General features: G+C 52.9%; 1 protein-coding gene across 2 annotated transcripts in view; it reads right to left on the bottom strand.

The window, feature by feature from the left end:
- The window catches only part of SHB (SH2 domain containing adaptor protein B), a 131,152-nt gene that overhangs the window by 12,787 nt on the left and 100,293 nt on the right, over nucleotides 1-18,072 (bottom strand). For both annotated transcript variants that reach the window (XM_081065766.1, XM_081065765.1), the window contains one exon: nucleotides 12,258-12,377. In XM_081065766.1, coding sequence (XP_080921892.1) covers nucleotides 12,258-12,377 — 120 coding nt within the window. The remainder of the gene's footprint in view (nucleotides 1-12,257; nucleotides 12,378-18,072) is intronic.

The raw sequence follows: 18,072 nt of genomic DNA on the forward strand, positions 1-18,072 counted from the left end.
GGTAGATACCTTTAGTGTCAGGTGGAAATGGTGGGCACACAGGCTGCTCTTTGGCAAGTTGGAGCGTGGGAGGGAACTGAGGAAAGGAACGACTGGGGCTGCAGGGTGCAGGCATGGCCCCAGATAAGCCCTGGTCTCTCTGAGCCCTTTTTCTCGAGGGCAAAATGGTACGCTATGGGGAGCCAGAGAGCTGACCAGGACTTCAGAGTTTACAAGGCATGTCTCTGCTTACAAGATTACGGTCACCTGGACCTCACGGGGGAGCTTATGTGGAGGGGACAGGTGAAAACTCGAGTTGGGACCACAGGGATAGGGGACCCTGCAAAAACCTCTCTGTAATCCCAAACCTAACCATCCTACCTTGCTGTTACTTCCTCCCGAATTATCTTCCAAGGCCCTGCTCAAATGCCACCTCCTCCAAGAAGGCTTCCAAGATGCTCCCAGTCAGACTTACTTGCTCCCTCCCTCACTTATTCTCTGCCACTCGTCCCTCCATCACAGCACTCACCTACCTGAATGTCCCCTTGCCCAGATTACCTCCTTAGCATCTGATGTGCCTACATCCTCCCTCCCCTCCCCACCCCATAGGAAGGCCTGGTGCAGGACAGGAATGCAGCAGCAACAGCCACACCGGGGGACCTGTTTGTTGGCCCTGCCCTGAAAGTCTGTACTGAGTATGTGGCAGGCTGATCCCCAAGCTGCCTGGATCTGGGAGTAGCATGTACATTTTCAAAAGGAAAATAACAAAAATAAAAAGGCTCTAATTAAAGGATTTCTAATAAGCTTGCTTTGCCAAATCCAATGGTTTGTGATATTCCTCTTGGGTGAAGTAATCTTAAGAAAAAGAGCATTAAAAGTGGCAGAAAGCACTCACGGCTGGAAGGAGGATGGCGGCTGCTCCCTGAGGGAGCAGCCCAGAAAAGGTCAGGTTTGAGGCACTAAGAACGAAGCATGGAGTGGCCTCTGGCCCCAGCAAAGTGGGAGGGTGTGCACATTTGTTTCTCACACACACATACACACTCATGCACAGCAAAACATCATTTTTTATAGCTTTAGCATTTGAACTGTGGGAACAAAGACAAGGGCTATAAAATCTGACATCTGATTTTCTAAAATATCAAGAATGTTTGCCTCAAATACCAAGAACGTTTACGGAGAAAATGGGAGATGAAAATATAGTGCTATGAAGCTCAGAAGGGTGATAACCCTAGGATGAGGATGGGGCACTGCCAGCAACTCCCTGCAGGGCCTTGGGAAGGTCCTTTCCCCTTCCTGGACCTGTTCCTCCCTCCAAAACTAGGTCCTGACCAGGTGATCCAAGACCATTCTTTTGGCTGTAACAGCCCGAAGGGAAACTCGAGAGACCCTGCATCATGGGATTTTACTGGAGAAAGCCTAAGCCCTGCCAAATGCCTCTAGGAGGGGGCTGATCCTATTTCCTCTGGGGTTCTTTAAGCTATTTACCTGGCTATAAGCAAAATAAGACCACAGATACTTTCCTGGGGGTGAACACAGAGGCTCTGCAAATAACTCCATTTGCATTCTAGAGCCTCTCAGAGTTTACAAAAAGCTTTCACTTCCACTGTGTCCCTGAGCCTTGGGGCTGACAGGCTCAGAGACGTGAAGCCACTCGCTGGACGACCCTCACAGATGGTGGAAGCATGGGACTCAGGCTCTGGTCTGCCCCCTGCCCCCAGCTGCATCCTTCTCATGTCGCTGCCCCTTCACCAACGGCAGATACAAAGTGTATCTGTCACTATGGCCTGTCCCTGCAGCACCCTGTATGCCCTCCCCAAGTCCCCAGCCAAGCCATTCCCAGATGGCTTTTGCAAAAATATATTAAATAAGTCATATTACCAAGATGTTAGAGATGTGATTGGAAAGAAATGTTTTTCTCATTTGGAGAGACCACCCAGTACCTTAGAAGGGAAGCTGTCCTGGGGCACGAGAGGTTTCCTGGCGACGGACAGGCAGTTGGAATGCCTCCCCTGGCGGGCGAGCCACACAGGCAGATTTATGCAGACTGATATGAGATAATTAAAACCCAGCTGGTAATATAATCAGGGTGGCTCAGCCACTGGAGGAGACCAGGGAGTTCTGGGGTGGGGTGGGGGAGCAAAAGGCAACACTGCATGCCTGGCTGGGAGGGGAGATGCAGCAGGTCGGAAAGGGAGACAGAGCCCAGTCTGTCCCCAGGCACACTCGGCACTGCCAGGCTGGTGGGTTCTCTGGAGAGTGGGCTGACTGCGTGCGTGCAAGCACCTCTCGCGTTGGGTTTTGGGCAGTGGAGGAAAGAGGGCAGCTGAGTTAGGGAGAGTGTGTTTTTCTGGGTCTTTTCAATGCCCATTCCAGGTCCACGTGGCAGCTAGCAGGGTCACCACTCACACAGCCGTGCAGAAGTCTGGATGAGGTCCTTGACTGCTCATTCTTGCTCACCCTCGTCAGTTCCACCACATGTTCTCCCTTCTACTCCCACCGCCCTAGTCCTTCCTGGAATTGTCACAGCCTCCTCCGCAGCCAGTCTTTCACTCCTGATCTGCCTTCCAGACACATCCATGGTCAGACGGGGCTTCTGAAAACCTCGATCTCACCAGCTATGGAGGCCATCACTATGCCTTCCGAGCTGCCTCAGCCTCCCTGTCCACAGAGCCCCATGCTCCTTGAGAGTTCTGCTGCTTGAGGGTTGGACCCAGAGAAGAAAGCGGACTCCCACAGTTGGGTCACATACCCCAACATTGTCATTTGGAAGCCAGATAGAGAAAACCCCAAGGTTTTCAGGCTCCCACAAGATGAGGGGAGGGGCTTTAGGGTCTCTGGCCTTCTATGTGCCACCACTGCCCGGGGAAAATGCCAGAGAAATGCCCAGCAATGGGCTGTGGCACAAGTCCTGCTCAGAACATCTGGCTTTGGTCCTGGAGCTACACTATCCAGACACCTGCTTGGGCCCTGGCTGGGCTCCTAAAACCCAGCTGGAGAGAAAGGGTAGGGGGTGTTTCTGCTCAGAGGGGCTCCAGAGGACAGAGAGAGGGTGCTGGACTGTGTTAAAATCCTAGCTTTTCACTCACTCTCTGCAACAGTGTGAGTCTGTTCCTGTATCTGTGAAAAATGACGGTGTAATTCCTGCCCTTCTCACCATATCCTATTACAGTGGGAGAGCTCAAAATCACAAGCACCAGCACCCATGCCCCGAGACACGCCATCTCCCTAAAGCACTCTACGCCCTAACAGCTCTGAAAACTGCAACTACTATGGGGCATCCCCCCAAATATTGGCTGCCCCTCAGGAGGGAAGGGGCCTGTGACTGCTCTGGGGCCCCACCACTGGCCGGAGGTGGAGCTGGGATTCTAACCCGGGTCTTCTGGGCCCAAGCTCTTTCCATACTCCCCTACCAACTGCTCCAGTGTCACCAAAGCACCTGCAGGATGTCTAGGGAAGGCACTGTGTTAATGGCGAGGGCAACATCCTTGGAAACGTTTTACCATGGGCAGGGCATATTTTCTCAGTAATTTTGGATACAGGGAAATGTCATCTATTATTCCTCACAGTGTCTCTCAATGGCACGTCCTTGGATCCTGCAAAGCAGGCCCCTAAAGGTCACTGTTTCCGTTTAGTCCCCTGCAAAGAGCGTTTGAGGACCTTCTGTTTTGCCTATAGCAGCAGCTCCTAATTGTGGCATTTCCTTTAAACCTTTCAGGAGAAAACACGCCGCACGCTCACTGAGCAGAAAGTTCATTTTCCTTCATCAGACCTGAGAGGATGTGAAATCCTCCACGTAGTGACAGCAAAGACGTAGGCACACTCTCCGCTCCCCTGCTGTGTCTCAGGCTCACTCGCAGGGCCTGGCTGGGAAGCCATGTGGCGGGCAAGCTTCTCCCCCTCTCTGGGCGTCAGTGTCTCCACTTGCACAGGGTACTGGGCTAGGTGATCTAAAAGATCTCCTTCTGTTCCCTAAAGCCCCATATTTCTGCTCAGTGGTGTACACTAAGTACTCAGTTCTGGTACTTAGTATACCAGGGTTGCTACAAAAGAGAAAAAAAAAAAAGCTTCCCCAGGAGCTAAGGAAGAGACCTGATCAGGTTCTGGTGAAAGTGCGTATTCATGTTCGAACACTTGGAGAGAGAGTTAGCGGGGCAGCAGGACCATGTGGAAGACAAAACGGAATGCCTGTTGAGGTGATCATCATCTCTCACTACTGATGAGGAACCGGGAGATCAGAGAGGTTAACTGACTTACCCAAGGTCACACAGCCAGGAAGAGGGCGGCTGTGTTTGACTCTAGCTCCGTGTTATTTGGAGTCTCAGTCATGGCAATGCAGGATTTTCTTGAGATGCAGCCTGCATTATCTCTAAAATCCCACCATCATAAAAAAGAGTGGATGTGGGCATGGAATTCTAGGTCAGACCCAGACAATCCGCAAGGCTCTGGACCACAGAGAGCTCTTCCCCCAACAAACTGTGGCTTTCCAAAGTCTATAACAAAATCTGCTACAAAGATAGTGAACTACCACTGGTTGAGCACTTACTGCATACCAGGCACATGCTAAACACTTCATGTGTAATGTCTCTTCATTGATACATCTGTAAAACCCATTTTACAGATGAGGAAACTGAGACTCAAAGTGCTAGTAAGTGACAGAGCTGGGGTTCAAGAGCCCCAGCCAGACTGATTCAGAGTCTGTGTCTTCTGCTGCACAGAGCTGCCTCTATCCGGGGGAGGTGTAGGAGGAAGCTGGTGATGGGATATACTAGAAACCGTGGATTGGAAAGTAGGAAGCTTTCTTTCCTCCTGGGATGCTGTTTTCTCAGCATGGGCAGCTCCTCACCATGTCCACCCCCATTCTGCCTCAATCCTTCTCATTGTCCAAAAACCATGGTGAAGTCCCTCATCCCCGACAGGTAGGGCTGACCACCCCCACTCCCTTAGGCCCCTGTTACTTCCTGCTATTATTGTCTGCCTAGAGTCAAAATCAGCTATGCCTGGGCCAGTCTGCCTGACCTCTCCTCTCTTTCTTCTGCATTCCCTCTACTTTAGCCATTACACCCACCCAACAATTCAGACAGGTGAAAGGTTAAATAATGGTGGCCAGTTGGGCAGGAACCCAGGGCCTCTCTCCTCAGACTAAGGCAGTACCCTGATTGCATATATCCACCTTCCTTGAAGCCTTGGCCTCAGGGGCAGTGCTGGGGAAAAGGGCCATCGATGATGGAAGTCTAGGAATTCTGGGCCTGGAAGTCACCTGTGTAGGGAACTCCACAACTGCTGGGGAGGCCCCACTGTGGTCTGTGGGACTACCCGGGATGGGGCCCCCACAGGAATGGGCAGCCACAACGAAGCAGTGTTTGGAGCTTCAGATGTTGACCCAACAATAGGTGCTTAGAGGGTAGAGGGAAGTGAAGTCCGTGCTCCCTGCTGATGGACGAAAGTCAAGCATCTTTTCCTCATCCCCCTCCCTCTGCAAACCTTTATTATTTCTTGCTCCTGGCTGTCAGCAGTAACAAACTAAGATTAATCACTCGCCTGCCTGCCCAAACCCAAACGTGCATACTGCTGGAAAACTCTCCCCTTTACTATATAAATCAATGAGGGGAGAGAAGAAAGGAAAACAGCTCTAACAGAAATGTGGTATCATTTGAGTGTGGTATCATTTGAGTATCGTATCCCAGTGACCCCCAGAATGTAGCCCATCAGCTCCATGGGCCCCCGCTACGCCCATCACCCTGCACTGGAGCCCCAGGAAGCGTTTGCTGGGTGAAGACAGGCTGCCCAGCCGTCAGCACAAACCCGTAGCTCTAAGCAGGACCCAGCCAGGTGTCATTAAACAATTCAGATAAACTGTCCCGTGCCCTCCTCCACTACTTGGAGAAGAAAATGGGGCCTCCCCACCATCCTAGGGACCTAAGGGAAAGGCACCTTGCCCTAATCCTGGAGCCCTTAACCTAAAAGCAAATCAAATCCCAGACCGTCATTCTATGGGCCCAGGGAGAAGACACTCACCCAAGTCATCCAGTGGCAGATACAGCCTGGGTACACGTGTGGAGCTCTTGACCTAGCCCAACGCTCTGTCCACTCTGCTACCTCAATGGTAACTTCTAAAGGCTCTGGGAAAGCTGGGAGGAGCAGAGATTGGCATATGCCAAGCACCTGCAGAGGGCTGTGGATGAGGTGTACCTGCCGAGCTGCATTATGGCTCCTCAGTGTTTGTGGGGGGACTGGTTCCAGGATCCCCCATGGATACCGACATCCAAGGAAGCTCAAGACCCTTATATCAAATGGTGTTAGTTATTTGCACATAATCTGTGCAATCCTCCTGTGTACTTTAAATCATCTCGAGGTTACTAATACAATGTGAATGCTATGTAAATAAGTAATACTATATTATTTAGGGAATAATGACAAGGGGGAAAAAAGCCTGTACATGTTCAGTACAGAAACCATCGTAAGCCTAACTATACAGTATACGTCAGCATCAATATAACATTTTCCGCCCCAAATATTTTCTATCTGTGATTGGTTGAATCCACGGATCTGAAACCTGTCGATACAGAGGGCCGACTGTGCTTCTTACAACAGCTTTATGAGTGCTCTACATGCTCTTCCAGGCGATGATTGGGGAGGTAAACTTGCTTTCACATAGCAGGTAAAAAATAGAGCCAGGATTTGAACCCAGATATCTGTTGCAGAGCTCATCTTTTTCCCTCTATGTCTTAAAAGGGGCTGCCCTGGGTCTCCCCCTGGAATGCCTGCCCACATGCGGCCTGCCTCCCAGCCTCTTGCACTGTGCTAGCTTGAGTGGCACATTTGTGGGCACGTGGAGGGCAGAGGGAGGCAGAAGTGGTATCCCCTCCTTGACAGCACTCATGGCACATTCTGGCTTACCACTGGTTCTAGAACACAGCTCTGACGACATGACTGCAACCTGCTCAAAGCCTTTGAGAGGGCCCTGCCCTACAGGATAGAGCCCCAATTCCTCAGCCTGGCACAGGGCCCGCACCTCTCCTGGGCTCTTCCCATCAAACTGTTATCTGTTGTTCTTACACAAGCTCTGCACTTCCCTGCCTCTGTGCCATTCCCTCTGCCTGGGTTGCCCTCTCTGCCCTGGGCACAGGTTGAAGCCCTGTTCATCCTTCACATACCCTCTCTTCTGGTTCTTCCCTCGTTCACAGCCCTGAGCACTTTCTGCCTTGGGTAGCTCTAAACACGTCGCTCTTCGACTTACGATCAGGTTATGTCCTGATAAACCCATCGTAAGTTGAAAATGCATTTAATACTACACTGCAGAGTATCAGCTCCTTACCCTCGTGATCGAGGGCCCGATAGGTGGGAGCTGTGGCTCACTGCCACTGCCCGGCACCATGAGAGTATCGTATCAATACTGCCAGCCTGAGAAAAGATCAAAATTTAAAATCTGAAGTATGGTTTCTACTGAACGTGTATTGCTTTTGCACCACTGTTAAGCCGGGGACTGTCAGAATGTAAGTTACAGGTGTAAATATCTTCCCTCCTCTCCAGCTATGAACTCCTGGAGGGCTGGAGCCTAGTAAATGACTGACACCAAATGAGGCAGAGTTTATGGGGGCTGAGGAAGGTTACTGAATGGACAAGCCTGAATTGTAGCCTCATGGAAACAGGCCAGACCCCCAGAAGCATCTCCAGAGGTCAGCATCTGGGCCATGTTTGCACTTTGCCTCTGGGATTTGAAAGCTGAAGCCCCCCATTGTGAAGGTTCCTTGGGGCCGTTTCCCCCAACTGAGGCTGGGACACTCACTGCCTAAAGAGAGCTGGGGCTGGGCCCCTGTCAAAGGAGCAGTGGCAGCCTTGCTGAGGCCTCAGAAGTGCCACTCCGTCCTCCCAGGGATGGGCCCAATGCAGGCAGAGGCCACCTGGCATATGAGCACCTGCCCCCAAGCCGCAAGCCCTCCAGTCTTTGAGTCCTGTTTCCCTCATCTCGTCTAGATTCCTTTGCAAAAACTCATGGAACTAGAACTCGCAGTTGTTCATAGTGCAAAGCGCCTGAAGAACTCTTTTAATGAGATTTTTCAAGACTTTTCATCTCTTTTCCCCACTGACTGCCTTTCCAGACAGGAAACTATATGAGAGTGTGATGTTTTTGTGCCAATTTCTAAAGGCTCAACCCTTTGCTTCCTTGAGGCTGAAGTGAGTGTACCCAGGGGTCAGTGGTTGGTGCCAGGGCCCACATGTCTGCTGGCAGCCAAGAGGGCGTCTTAAGGGCCTGCCACCCTGTCAAGTCCGGCTGCCCACAGGGAAGAGGGAGAGTTCTGCAGGGAGGAGGGGAGAAGGGCAGAGTTGGAAAGCAATTAAGCTCGATCTCCATAAGGCTGCTTCACAGTGAGGGGGCGGGAGGTTCTGCCATGGAGGGGCTCTGAGAGGCAATGGGTGGAGTGCAGATGCCATCTTGGATGGCGATACGTGTGACCTCTGGGTGGAAGGACAGATGGAGGGGCAGCTCGGGCCAGTGCAGAACCCTGTCTGTCTGGTCCTCACAGTGGGAACCAGTCACCATCTCTACTGTCAGTGTGGTCACCTGCCAGCCAGGGAGCCTGAGGTCAATCATGAATCTCCTCTGGGTCTCAGTCTTCCCACCCATGAAGCAAAGGGATAGGACTCGGTGGGCCACTCAGATCACTTCCAGGTTTGACATCTGAGGACCTTCTGACCCGGTGTAAGGAGTGCTTGGGACGGGGTGGGAAAGTACTGAGAGTCTGTTGCCGCCATGCCAGCCTTGGCAGGTCATTCAGCTGCCTCTACCTGAAGATGAGGAAGAGAATATGATGTCTGCCCTAGTCACCCACAGGCCATCCTGGAGCAAAAGCATAGGCCCTCTAAACGGTAAGGTGCTGTGGACATGCAGGGAGATACATCAGGTAAAGTGGGTTTAAGCACAGGGCCAGTGTCTCTACTTCAGTGAACCCCTCACTAAGAAGTGGGTCTCGGCCCCTCTGAGAGGCACAAGCCCTGGCAAGGCTTTGCTGCATCTACAGGACTTTGCCTGGGCGCCCCCTCCACCTGGGATCCCAGCAGCCATCCCTGCCTGGGGAACACCTACCCTCTCTTAAAGCTTACGTGCACCTCTTCCCTGCAGCTTCTCCAGGCCATCTGTGCCACAAGGTCAAGGCCGAATGAGCCACACTGTGAGCTTTACAGTTTGGGTTGGGCTGTTCTCACCTCGGCTCTTTCTCTGCTGCCCTGCCCAGAACCTGGTACGAAGGGCTTGCATAACTATCTGCCGAGAGGATGGAAAGGGTGGAGGGCCTAGTCTTCTAAGGCCAGCCTCCCCCAAGTCCTTCCTCTACCCGAGAATACCCTCGCAGCAGAACCCAAGGTTTACAGGAAAACATAGCTGGAATTCCAGAGTCAATTTGTACCACGTTCCTGACAACAGCATGCATAGGGAATGCCACTGCCCACCCTGCCCCCGCCAGGCAGGCCTCGTGCATCTGAGACCTCATACCTCACATGGTGGCTGGCAAAGCTGGCACTTGCCCCAAGCAGCTGGGATGTTCACTCCCAGTTCCACTGATGGTGAGGTGATTAACGCCAGGTGTCACTCCCTGGCTGGCAGCCAGATTGGTCATCAGGAACTGGGGCTGCTTTGGGAAGTCAACCCATCTCTCCTTAGCCGGCTGCCACACCCAGCCACAAGATAGCCTAGCCCACTTCCCCAATTTTGGGCTCCCTACAGGGAAAGCTTGACCAGGTGAGACCACCCCGCTGGCCTTTGGGTTCTAATGGTTCTAGACAAGCATTCAAAACTAAACCCTCCTCCAGGGTCTGTGGGTAGAGACCAGTCATCCAAACTGGGCCTGAGAGCAGAGTATTCTTATCCCAGATCCTGGCACCAGCCACCGGGCGGGGCCCTCAGCTTCCTCTCAGCACACCAGGGATGAAAAGGGAATTATACTCTTGGCGCTGATGGAAACACTCTTCTAGAGACCCATCTATGAGGTGGCATTGGGCCTGTTTGCATTAACAGCAGGCCACTGCCCAGAAGATTGAGGAATAGATCCTACAGGTTTTATGGGTATGATTCCTTGTGCAATTGGCTCAAGATTCCTTTATGTCCTCCTGTGATGGCACCTCCACCCTGACACATCCTGGGTACTCAGGAGGCTGTTGTTCCCTAGCAGGCAGGGCTGAGTTGGGGTCACCATGGGGCCCCAGTGTCCAGGGGCTCAGCACTTCCTCAGTGAAGAAACAGGAAGCTCGATGGGCTCTGTCCCTCGTGGAAGAATGGCCAGGCCGGGCACGGGGCACGCTACCCCCTCCTCATTAGTGCATTTAGTCAGAATTTTCAGGAAGACCCGTGCGGTTAGGCCCCAGACAACAGGATTCCTGGAGGAAGGAGAGTCCCTGAAGAACTCAGGCTCCCAGTGTGATGGTTGCTACGCTGAGGAAGCCCAGGGAATGGGAAGGCTGCTTGGGTTCGCAGGGAAGGGTGGTGACCGGAGAGTCCCACCTCTGATGTCACTGGCTTCCTTCATCGCTCCCATCCCAGAAGAATGCAATGAGGTGGAAGGTGGAGCTCTGGAAGCATCGGTCATGGGCACCTGGGTTGCTAGGTTACCACAACGGCGAGGGAGGGAGGGGCTGCATGGAGCAGTGGAAAGTTGAGGACCCCCGGCCCGTCTGCATGGCCAGTGGTGTGCACCTGTCCCCCACCACTGCCCTCTCCTCAATTCAGTGAGGGCCTTCTCTCTGGCTTTGGCTGCCTCCCAGCTCAGTGGTGATTTAGCACATTCAGTTTTCCTCAGCTGCAATCACCAACCTGGTTCTTTAAGCCGCCGGGTCTGATGAAGTATACAGGTACCAGTTGTTCTGTGTGGCCCCCCAGCTGGTTAGGAATCCTCTCCATGTCCTCCCTGGCAAGGTGGTCGTCCAGACCCTAGATGCACACCCTCAGTGAGGGGACACTCACTACCTTTTGAGGCAGCTTTAGATCAGTCTGATTCTTGTCTGCTCTGTTAGAACACTTTTCTTCTCACTGAGCTAGAATCTCCCGCCCGTAACTCCCCTATCTGGAGATCCCCAACCATGTCTGTGTCTCCTGCCCTGGTAGTCCTTGAAAGATTTGTGGTTCCACTATGTCTCTACACATCCTGCCTCCTCCAGGTGGACTTCTAGTGCCTCTGTTTCCTGCCCTAACTGCTCCGCCGTTTGTCACTGTCCTTCTCAGGGCAGAGCCCAGCCAACCAGGTGGGGTCGGTCCAAAGCAGAGTGTAGGCCAACGTCTCCTTCCTTGGCCGCCCTGGTACTGTCTACATGGCTGGCCGGCACAAGGTTATCCTGACAATAGCACCCCAGCAGGGCCTCTCCCATCGCATGGCCGCTAATAATGGTGAACAGATCAGAGAGGAAGCAGAGAGGCTTCATTGTTCCTGGCCTTCTGTGCTGGCCAAAGGGCCTGGGTTCTTATACCCCAATTCTGTCACGAACTCTCTATGTGTCCTTGGGAAATCCTGCCTCTCTCAGGGCCTCAGATTTCCTATCTGTAAAATAGTTTTTAAACCACGTGTTGGGTCCCATCCAGTGACAGCACTGCATGAAGCACTCAATCAAAAAACCTGCATCTTATTTCGGGGCTGCTTATTCCACCATCAATGCCTCCTGCATCAGAAAGACCCGACAGTTTACAAAGCAGCGATAGCTGCTACCACCAGCAGGATTCTCCCTGGCTCTTCCCAGTGTCCCGCGCAACCTTCATGACACACCCCAAAATCAGACTGCCCAAACAGCAGTCTAGAATGTAAGGAGAGGTCATCCTCACAGTGGCAGCGGGGCACACCGGAGAGTCAAACAGCTGATCTTGTGTCCTGGCCCCTCACCCGAGGCCAGTCATGTTGCTGCTCTGTGTCTCAGTTTCCTTACCTGCAAAATGGGGACGATATGATTCTCATCAAAGGACTGTTGTGAGGTTTGAGAGAGGGATGAGGTATGAGAGAGGGATGGTAAGAGCTTCATGCAGCCCCTGGCTCACAGCAGATGTGAAAGCTATTCTTGGTTATTTAATATAAATCCTAAGAAGAGGCCCCTCCACTGCTGGGGAGACAGAAACAGAACATAAAGACTCCTCTGTATCCCCGGAGAATAAGATCAAATTGAAAAATCAAGGCTTGAAATAACTCGTGCTGGCAAGTTTCCCAGGGGGACGCCGGCAGGTCTTTCTGCCACAGACACGAGAGCCAGCCGTGCTACCCTTCAGGCTGCCGAGGCGGGTATGGGGGTGACCAGGCTGTACTCACTTCAGGGACAAGGAGTAGTCGTGCTTGCTGGTCTGGCTATTCCGGACAAGGTAGCTACACTCCTTGCAGAGTCGCAGCAGGTTCTCGGCATCTCCTCTGGTGATGGCTCCGTGATACCATCTGGGGAGAAGGGAGAAGGTCAGGACTTGGGGACAGGACCCCCACAGCTAACACCCTGAAGTCTGTTCCTCAGTGGGCGGCTGTCACGTCCGGGGCCTCCTCGTTACAGGGCAGGCGCGTGTGTGTTCAGTCATTTAATAGCTATTTACCGAGTGCCTGATGCCTGACAGACTGTGTGGAGAGATCAGTGGAGAAACCTGCAGTCCCCTCCCTCATGAGGCCTGAGATTCTCACGGAGGTGCTATACAAGAAACGAAGCAGGGCCGCGTGGTCTGCAGCTCGGGGGAAGGACCGCTATTTTAAGCAGTGGCCAGGGAAGCCGTCCGGAGAAGAGTGACATTTCAGCATAAACCTGAAGGAGGTGAGGGAGGGTGCCACCAAGGACAGCAGCTGGAAAACAGCATTCTGCCAGAAGGATGGGTGGTGGAGGCAGATGCCTGAGGCAAGAGCGCCTGCCATGTTTTTCGAAAGAGCACCGCCATGGAGGCTGGCGAGGGGGAGGGGTAACGGAGACAGGGCGGGGCCATGGGGCTGCGCGCACGTGTGTGTGTGTGTGTGTGTGTGTGTGTGTGTGTGAGAGAGAGAGAGAGAGAGAGAGAGAGAGAGAGAGAGAGAGAGAGAGAGAGAGAGAGAGACACTTGAGGACTCCGGCTTTCTCTGTCTGAGTGACACTGAAGCCACCAGGGGGTGCTGACAAGAGGGACACATGCTGACTCTGTGACATCTGGGGGACAAGTGGGCAGTGTTCATCACTCAGGAGGGTGGCCACCCCAAGGCTCCTGCTGAGTGAATGGCACTGACTGGTCCTAGGAATCCTGGCAGCTCCGCTTCCAGACCCCACGGGGAGAGCGGCAGAATCAGAAGAGAGGGAGGGGTGCAGAGGCAGATGGCATAAAGCCCCCGACTGCAGGACACAAGGGGAACAGTGATTAAAAAAGCTGAAGGTAAAAATTCAGTGGAAGAGTGGCGAGCCTAAGACACCAGTCAGCGGGTACACTCAGAATGCATTTCTGTTTACATTGCAGTCTGAGGGGCGGGGGCAGTGGGAAGGTAGCAAGAGATGCGGCCAGGAAGGGGACCAGAGGTGCCAAATGGCGAGGCTAGGTCACACTTCAGCCACAGAGGCACTTACGGCTTGGCCACTGTCCAGCCAGGTGGTCTGGGGCAAGTGGCTTACCGTGGCTCGAGCCTTGGTTCTCTGTCAAGTTGCGATCAATCTACCCCCATTTTGGGGATTAAATTCTAAATGGGATGGTGCATAAAAGGGCTTATGTAGAGCCTGGGGTGGGATGACTTTCAATGAGTGGCAGCTATGAGCATCAGCAGAAGAGGCTGAACTTGCAGACGGCTGTGGGTAACTTCTGCAGCTACCATTATTTTAGGCTGCTGCCCGACCCTGAGGCTGCATTTTAATTCCCAGATGTGAGTGAGGAGGCTGCCTCCTGGACCTAGCCCAGCAGCGCCTGCAACAGCACCTGAGAGTTCAGTGACAGACATTCTGCTTACAGAAACATGTCCCACTACCTTTACCTTGCACTTTTTGCCATTCACAAGGCAGAGTTATGAACAGTTAGCAGCAGGGGTGATGATGTAATCATAAACTGAAAGAAACAAACCCAACCAGCTTTAGGAAAGCACGGACTGGGGAGGAGATGTGAGTGTCCCTGTCCAACGAGCATGTGACTGAGTCACTGAGTCACTCACAGGTCAGGCCTGGCGCTGGACATCTGGGGGGGAGACTCCCCAAGAGGAAAAGGGAGGGAAGTGTGCAGACCAAAGACCTGCCTTCCTTTCAAAACCCAGGCAGAAATGGAGAGGAAGGTGAAGTTGGGGACTGCACAGGCTGCCATAATTAAAACACTTCTAGAGCTGTGAAGGCTCCAGGCATGCTTTCGAAAGGATACCTGACTAATTGGGAAAAATAGTTAGACAAGGATGGAGCTTGTCTAACTTTAGAAACATGAGTTAACAGAATTGGCAGGGTTGTTTTCTGGGAAATTTCACCTGTGTAACATACCCCCAGTGACCTGACAAAAACATTGTTTTATTAGGAAAACAAGTGTCAGCCATTTGAAGCAAAGCTGTCCTCAGGGAAAGGCCTGGAAGTGGTCTTCAGGGGACTGCTGCCTGCCGTTTGCCCCTCCCTGAGCACAGGAGCAAGCGGGCTCTGAGAGGTAGGTGGAGCCGGGCCTCCCAGGGAGTCCTGGAGCCCCGGCAAGAGCAGTCCCTGTGGGGAGGACAGGACAAGCTGCTGGTACTCCCTGGGCTGCTTCAGCGGCTCCATGTGGAGAGAAAGGGGGGGAACTCAGGTTGAGATCAAAGGAGACCCAGGCAGAGTTTGGGAGAGGACACCAGGGTGGGGAGAAGTGGGAAAAGCACTGGCCAGCCTGCCAGCAGGCAACTGGCCACCAGGAGACAGAGTGGTCCTGGGTGGTCCTGTGGGAGCGGGGGGCTAATTGCTGGGCCCAAGCAGGCTCAATGGGGGTGTGATACACAGGTGAAATTTCCCAGAAAACAACCCTGAAGAGACTGAAAAGAGAATCCAGGCAGGAGGCCATGTTGGGGCTGCTGGGCTTTGTGGAGCTGGCCCGTCAGGCCAGAACCATGGGGATTAAGACTCAACCATTGCCATCAAGCCCACCCAATACCCCTTAGGTCCTCCAGTATTTACTCACCGCTTACTCCATCCTTGATCTCACAGGGCTGATACAAGGAGATGGAGAGTCAATAAATAGATTTAGGAAATGATTTCAGATAGTCATTAAGCGCTAGTATGTAGGAATACTAGTAGATTTGTGATGAGGCATTGATGGGCGGGGGAGGTGCCTACTTCAGAATGAAGGAGGCCCGAGATGGTAACATTTGACCTGAGATTCTGCATCGTGAGAAGGAGCCTTTCATGTCAGAGGAACCAGCAAGTGCAAAGGTCCTGAAGTAGGAATGAGTTCAGGCTGTTCACAGAGCAGAAAGGCAGCAAGGACAGCCTGGCACTGTGACCTGGGGAGTGGTGCTGGAGGAGGGCGGAGTGCGAGGTGGGGCCCAGCTCCCTGAGGCCTTGTGGGCCCAGGGAAGAAGTCTGATTTCATTCTAAGCATAATGGAGGGTAATGAAAGTTTTAAACAGAGCTGTTACTTGCTCTGGATGATCTTACAGAAGGTCGACCAGGCTGCCCTGAAGAGGGGAAGTGAAGCAGGACGCAAGTCTCCTAGGAGGCTTCCACAGGGGTCCAGAGGGGAAGTGGCTGCGGAGATGAAAGGCATGGATGGATCTGGGCTGTATTTTGGATGGAGAACTGGCAAAACTTAATAGTAATGCATTAGATGCTGGTGAAAGCCCTCCCGCCCCCCACCCCCCCGCAAAAAAAAAAAAAAGACTCGTAATGATTCCAGGTTTGTGGCTTGAGCAGCCAGGTAGATGTGATGCCCTTTATGGAGGTGGAAAAGCTGGGGGAAGAGCGAGTGTTGAGGAGGAGATCAGGAGCCCAGTTCTGAACACGTTTAATAGGAGATGTCCATTCGTCAGCCAAGTGGAAATGCCAAGAAGGCAGTTGCAAGCAGGAGTCGAGAGTTGGGAGAGGTGTGGGCTGGGGATGGGAACTGTTAAATCCTGAAGAGACTACCCAGAAAGAGCACTGGGCTGGAAACTGAGCCCCGACAGTCCAACCTTCAGGTCAAGCTGAGGGGAGGAGCCAGCAGTAGGGAGGCAGAAGGAAAACCCGAAGCAGAGTGTCTGTGAAGGAGGGAGGTGTCTACGCTAACAGCTCTGTAGAAACTTTGCCCATCATTGGACACTATTTATTGAGCATCTATTATGTACCAGGCACCATTCTAGGCACTGCAGTCACAGTGGTGACAAACAAGTTCCCAACCCCATGGAGCTTATGTTCCCAGCAGGGGCGGGAGCTAGAAAGGGATGTCGGTCAAAATTATTTATTTTCTTTTAAGAACTTTGTGACTAGACCATGTTTATATGCTGACAGTAATCATGATGTAGGACGGAGGGGCCATGGGCTGCCTCCAGGAGGCTGGGGAGGGGTGTCCCCTGAGTACCTGAGCAGCAGGAGGGAAGGGTGGTGGTATGGGTGCCCAGGCAGATGTGGGACTGGACTTCCCATCCTCAGTAACCTGTGTGTTAGTCCTCCCCTCTCCCCTGTGCTAGGATGCAGGAGAGGCTGGTCTTACAGCTGCCTCCTAAAGTCTGCGGCTTCCTCAGCCAGGTGGGAGATTTAGGGGATTCTCCCTGTCTGGGTCACCAGGCTCTGCTGGAAGTGGGATTTTACCTAAACACACCTCTCGGTGATGAGTCAGGGCCTCGGGCAGGCCAGAATAATCCCGGGAAGACGAGAAGATGGGGGGGAGGGAAAGCCAGTCATGACTCTGGGCTTGGCGGAGGGCCTTGTTGGGTGGGAAGGGGAAAGGAAACCGAGCAGAACTGTCCTCAAGGGGCCCCAGCCAGACAAAAGCTCTGCCAGGGGGTGGGAAGAGGGTAGGCCGGGCCGCTGACCCCAGGCAGAACTGAGTAAGGACGCATTCTGAACAGTTCCTGGCATCTTTGGATCACATTTTGTTTGTTGATTCAAAAGTGCAGTTTGATCAGACAGAATAAGCAAAACCTGCCACCCAATCTGCATGGCTGTGAGAAATGATGAACACAGCGCCCACTGGGAGCGTTCCCCCCACCCATGTGCTCAGTATAGCAGGCGGGGGGCAGGCCCAGAGGAGGCCGCAGCCTTCAGAGCTGATAGCACATGACATCATCGGAAAGCCCTGCATCCTGCTCACCGGGCGAGCATTTCCTGCGAGGGATGCACTGCCAGCTGTGCTGAGACCAGCGTCCCCCAGGGTGGAGACTGATAATAGTACGTGATCCACACGAGACAGTCTCACGAGGAACCAGCTTGGTGTCAGCTAATCTGTTGGCTGACAGAGGGCCTGCTCTGTGCCAGGCGTGCGCTATGGGTGGGGGATAAGAGTGTGTTTTAGGAGACGGAAGTGAGGGGAGAGTCACGGGGCTGAAGTCCAAATCTCACCTCTGCACTCGGAGCCCTGAGATCCTAGCCAAGGCTCTGCATCTCTTAGAGCCCCAATTTTCTCATCTGTGCAATGGGGATGATAATCCCATTTATTACACATTTGCTTAGTAAGATGATGATATACCTGACGGTACCAGCACAAGATCCAGGCCTGCGTTTTCAAGTTCCTGGAGAAGCTCACTCTAGTCTAGGTATGTGGAATGCCAGGCTTGGGAGATGGGACTTTATCCCAGAGGTGATGGGGAGCCGCTGAAGGTTTTAGAGCAGAGCAGGGACCTGCACACATTGAGCGTCTGGCAGAGAAGGGAGATGATCACATCAAGGGGAGGGGGAGAAACGGGCGACCCGCAGTGTTGGGGAGGAGCGGGAAGGGAAAGGAGCTGAGAAAACCAAAATCAACAGTGTCAAGGCCTTGCCCAACTCATACCAAGCAGAAGTGGGGCAAAAAAGTCACGAGCTAGCAAATAAATCTCATTTACAACTAGGGGACAGGATTCAGTCTACATGATGAAACTAGAAACTGGGATGTAAGGGAGGGGTGAACTGTGTAGATGATTTTGCAGGCCTTTCTACTGGTCATCAAAAGTAAGGGTAGAGACACAGTGTGGATGGAGAAAGCACCAGGCTAGGAATAAGGAGACGTGCATTCTAGTCCTGTTCTGC

The sequence above is a fragment of the Rhinolophus hipposideros genome (assembly GCF_964194185.1).
Source record: "Rhinolophus hipposideros genome assembly, chromosome: 11".
NCBI lineage: Eukaryota > Metazoa > Chordata > Mammalia > Chiroptera > Rhinolophidae > Rhinolophus > Rhinolophus hipposideros.